This window comes from Mus pahari, chromosome 14, assembly GCF_900095145.1.
Source record: "Mus pahari chromosome 14, PAHARI_EIJ_v1.1, whole genome shotgun sequence".
In the NCBI taxonomy this organism is placed as follows: domain Eukaryota; kingdom Metazoa; phylum Chordata; class Mammalia; order Rodentia; family Muridae; genus Mus; species Mus pahari.
The window spans coordinates 52,956,005-52,960,678 of record NC_034603.1 but is presented as its reverse complement, the minus strand read 5'-3'; the positions used below and the strand labels follow the sequence as shown (position 1 = coordinate 52,960,678).

The following is a 4,674-nucleotide window of genomic DNA, read 5'->3' as shown; positions in this document are numbered from 1 at the left end:
GCAACTATCGTTTTAGTTGGGGGGGGGGGAGTAAGCCTAAAAATGAAAAATGTTTCATTTGTTTGAGTTTTTTTTGCATGTACATATGTGCATCAAGTATGCACCTGGTGCCCAGGAAAATCAGAAAGAGGGTGCTGAATCCACTGGAACTGAAGTTACGGATGGCTGGGAGCTGCCATGTGGGTGCTGGGAACAGAACCTAGGTCTTCTGAAGCAGCAGCCAGTGCTTTTAACCACTGAGCCGTCTGCATCGTTGCCTGACATACATGTGTGTTGTTTTCTAGATATCTATATACTTGATTTGGTTTGTTTTGCTTTGCTTTGCTTTGTTTTACACAGGTCTCATTATGAAACCCTGACTGACCAGAAACTCGCTCTGTACACCAGGCTGGCCTTGAACTCAGAGATTCGCCTGTTTCTGCCTCCCATTTGTTAGTATTAAAGACATGAGCCACCATGCCAATCAAAAGTCAAATATTTTAATGTGCCCTGGAAAAGATGACAAAAAAATGGCTAATTAACACAAGTGCAGAGAGAGGGTGAACAGGGACTGAAAGGACCTTGGCCTGAGGATGACAGGCTACAAACATTAACTCTATTTAATTGGTAGAAAATCAAGAGCTGAACAAAAATTAATAACTGCAATTTTTAAAATTTGTATTTCCTATATCATGCTTCTCAAAATACTTTAATTCTTCTTTTAAATCTAAGTTTTGAAGATGGAGTTCATTTAAGGTTTCACTCAGTAAAAAGAAAAGTATGACTCAAAAAGTATTTGTATGTTGGGCTGGAGAGATGGTACACAGGGTTAGAACATGTACTGTTCTTCTAAAGTACCCAAGTGCCCCAGTGGTCAGTTCCCTGATCCCACATCCCGCATCCCATAACCACTTGTAACAGCTCTCAGGATAGCTAATGTCTCTTGATTTTTTTTTTTTTCAGGCATCTGCACTCACATGCATACATCCACACATAATTTAAAATACAAAATGTCTTTTGAAGCTTTCGAAATATGTGCATGTATAAAAACACATTTACAGTTAACAGTATGATCACTGCTTTATTAAAGGGACACTCAGGCATCACAGAGGTAGAGCTTGTGCTTTTGTGAGAGACCCTGTGTTCAATTCAACACCAGCACAAGACAGATTAAAATGAAACCAAATATAAAGTTCCAGCTGCTTCCTCCTTTTGTGATGGTCGGTCTTCCTTGCTGTCCTTGCCCGGAACTTGCACCATTCTCCTGGCCTGCCACCCAAGTGCTAGGATTTCCAGCATTAGCTACCACACTCCAATATGAAGTGTCAATTTTTTATTTATTTATTTAAAAGAAAGGGTCTCTTTACTAGCCTGGCTGTCCTGAAACTCTCTCTGTAAAGTAGACCAGGCTGGCCTCAAACTCAGAGATAATGCCTACCTTGGCCTCTCAAGGACTAGTATTGGAGGCTAGTACCACCACAACCAGCTAAAGTGCAAATATTAAAGGCTTTTGATTTTTAAAGCATATGGGAAATTCATATGCCCCAAGTGTACTGCAAAATAAATGAACTCTGTAATAGGTCTTTGTGTCTGATCTTAATCTTCTTTGTCCCCCTCCACTTTTAATTCCTCTTCAGCCAATAATATAATGCATTTCTAGAATAAACTACAATGCTTTCAGCTCTACTCTGCCCACACAAAAACAAAATAAATCCATGATAGGGACCCAAGGGATTTGCTGGGACCTGCCTCCAAAACCCTCAGTGGCTGGTCTTCAAGTCAGTCAAATACTTGGCAAAAGGCCCAACAGATGGAAAACAGATTTGAAGCCAGCTAGCCTATACTGTATGACAATGCCTTTCTAAAAATACTGAGTATTTTACAAATCTGTAACAGCGTTCTCTGCATCTCTGTCTCTTTAATGAAAATAGAGTGACTTTCTTACACCACTATAAACAAAGGGTTTTTAGTGGCAGGAGCATAAATTCTTTTCTGTAACAAAGATATGCACCATATACCCAGAGCAATAAATAAGCAGCCATATAACCCTCGGGCATTTCTGTTATCTACAGAAGTACTGTCTGTCTCACAGAGATTCAAAATTTAGATGGACTACAATCACACTTAACTTTTAGGAATTAAGATACCTGTTACCAAAAACTACTTTGATGAGTAGTTACATGAGTGCTTTTCACTATGAACTTTTGGGAAACTGAATGAAATTATCTAAGTATCCGCCACACACACACACACACACACACACCCCAAGAAGTTAACGCATACCCCTAACATGGGGCCGATTTAATATTTAACACGTTGCACACCTTTCTCATAAACAATTCAAGGGGTTACACCAAAACACTATCACAAAAGTAAGTTGCCTATGTTAGACTTCAGCCCTTCTAAATTGGCTTACATAGAGCCATTCGGGACAATCTGAAGAAGTGACACCACCGGTAGGAGGCAACCAAGAGGGACAAGCCCAACAAGAACAAAATTATGACAGATGCTAAGGGAACGCTCCAATTCCTGCCACCTCCTGCTTCCTTCACCTGGCCCGTGTAGAAACGTTTCTTAAATTTATCCCTCGGTTAGAATCTGGCGCCGGCATTCAAACACTTCTGAGCGTGCTGCTACCAAAGTGATTAGCGAAGGATGAGGGGACTGTTGTTGCCCCCTGATCGTGGGAGGGAGGAGATAATGCAAGGAGCGGTTGCTGGGAGACAAGCCATCCTAGCGTTTCCGAGACCACTCGCTGTGTCTAGAACTCCAACCATGACAGTCTTCACTCGCATCCCTTGTTGGACAGCGTCGCTTGATAGATAGCGCTCTTGGTACCGGGGAGGCCCACGCGGTGCTGATGCTATAAAAAGCCCTGGGGGGTAAGGGGAGAAAAGAAAAAAAGAGGCGGGCGGGGAACTTACCCAGTTTCTTCCACATGGCGAGGTGACAGGCGAGGAAACCTTTGCGGATGGCAGCGCACACCTTGGCGGGCTCAGACGAGGTGAAGCCTTTCTGCTTCTTGATGAAACCCCACAAGTGCTCCCGGGCAAACTGTGCCGCCTCCCGCCCGCCGTGCCCGTCGCACACTGCAAAGAAGGCCACCGAAGAGCGGCGGCGACAGCAGCGGCCAGCGGGTAGCGAGGCCGCGGCGTCCGGGGCAGGGTCGCGGGCCGCCGCCAGGCCTTTTCCCGATGGCCCGACGCCGGCGAGAGTGGGGGTCGCCGGCAGCCCGAGCGCCCGCCGCGGTACCGGCGCCGGCTTGTCCTCCGCAGCCGGCTCGGGCTCCACCACAATCTGAGTTACGTCCTCCATGTACTTCCTCCCGCCCTGGTCCGAGAAGACGCTCACTCCCAGCGAGTACAGCCCCGCCATGGCCGGCTGCCCGGGATCCCCCCGTTCCCACGCAGCCCGCGGAATTCCGAGGCGGGAGACACACTCGCCGCTCGCCGGCCAACTATTGTTTATCTTCGACGAAGCCGAGAGTGAGGAGGAGGCGGTCCCCGCGGCGGGGGGGGGGCGCGTGATGTCGGGACTTGTCCGCGAGAGCTGGGCCGGTCGAGTCGCGGGCGAGAGGAGCCGAGCAGCTGCGCCTGCGCACTGAACTCGCTCCCCCGCCCGCCCGCGCCCACCAGACAAATCGGACGTTCTTTTCCCCACCTTTCGCCTGCTGACGTCACTAGGCTCGCTGAGACGGACCAATCAGGAGTCGAGAAGAGCAAACTCGTCCCCGCCCTCCTCCCGCCCCCGCAGCTCTCTGCAACGGCTGCTCTCCCTCCGCCCGCCGCCCCGGCGAGCGCGCGCCTTGCCCGGTTTGTTTTCTCCAGCCTAGGGCTTCTGTACCCTGGGGGTTTTCCGCTGTTACTAAGCCGCTGAAGCCTTAACCTGTCACTTTTTTTTTTTTTTTTTTGTCCCTTAAATCCCTAACGTGAGACTTCTGGCTTTTCCCCTTTGGTCCTCCGGCAGAGCCAGCTTTGCAGGCTTCTGCCTCCCGCGATTGTGGAAAATTTGCAGAGGTCAAGGGTAGACTTGACCTTCCACTTATTTCAAGTGAAATGGCGCGAAAATGCCCTGCAAAGTCGTTGGTCCGTACGCTGGACCAGCGTAGCACGCGTGAACTGGCTTGGGTGGGTCATGTCCGGCTGGGAGTTTTGGAAGCAGTCGGCTTTACTTAAGAAGACTTGGAATTTTCCACCGCCAGTTGCGCAGTCCTGTTTTCCGCGATAACGTTCTGTCGGAGACCTGTCGGAGAGTTTAATTCCTAACGATTCTTTACAGTACTTTTTAAAAAGTATTTTTGTGTATTTCTTCCTCTTTTTCAGCGTCGTTAATACTTTTTCGGACTAATCCTGAATACAGCTATTACTGCGGAATCTAAGTTACCGTTTGGAAAAGGAGCATACAATAAACAGGATCTCCGTGCCCTAAGGACTAGGTTATTTCCCTCGGTTCACACAGAAGTTGACAGTCCCAACAACAAAATGCTTTAGACAGAGTTCCACGAAATTGAAATAAGTCCTCCAGTGATCAACTTAATATTTTCTTAGCACCATATTCTTTTGAAGGAGTCAACTTAAAGTTAACGTGTTCCTTTATTGTTTTCTGTACAGCCTTTGAGATTTCACCAAAAGAGAGATGGAAACTTTACAGCAGCACAGGAAATGCAAACAAGGAAAATCTTATGCTGGCCTGCCT

At 47.6% G+C, this 4,674-nt stretch overlaps 1 protein-coding gene across 2 annotated transcripts in view; it reads right to left on the bottom strand.

Moving 5' to 3' along the window:
- Ppm1d (protein phosphatase, Mg2+/Mn2+ dependent 1D) overlaps window positions 1-3,575 on the bottom strand; it is a 35,286-nt gene extending 31,711 nt beyond the window's left edge. The window contains exon 1 of one of the 2 annotated variants that reach the window (XM_021212120.1): window positions 2,904-3,575. In XM_021212120.1, the coding sequence (XP_021067779.1) occupies window positions 2,904-3,354 (451 nt within the window). In that variant the 5' untranslated portion in view covers window positions 3,355-3,575. The remainder of the gene's footprint in view (window positions 1-2,903) is intronic. The other variant, XM_021212121.2, reaches the window with a different exon arrangement.
- Window positions 3,576-4,674: the final 1,099 nt, after the last annotated feature.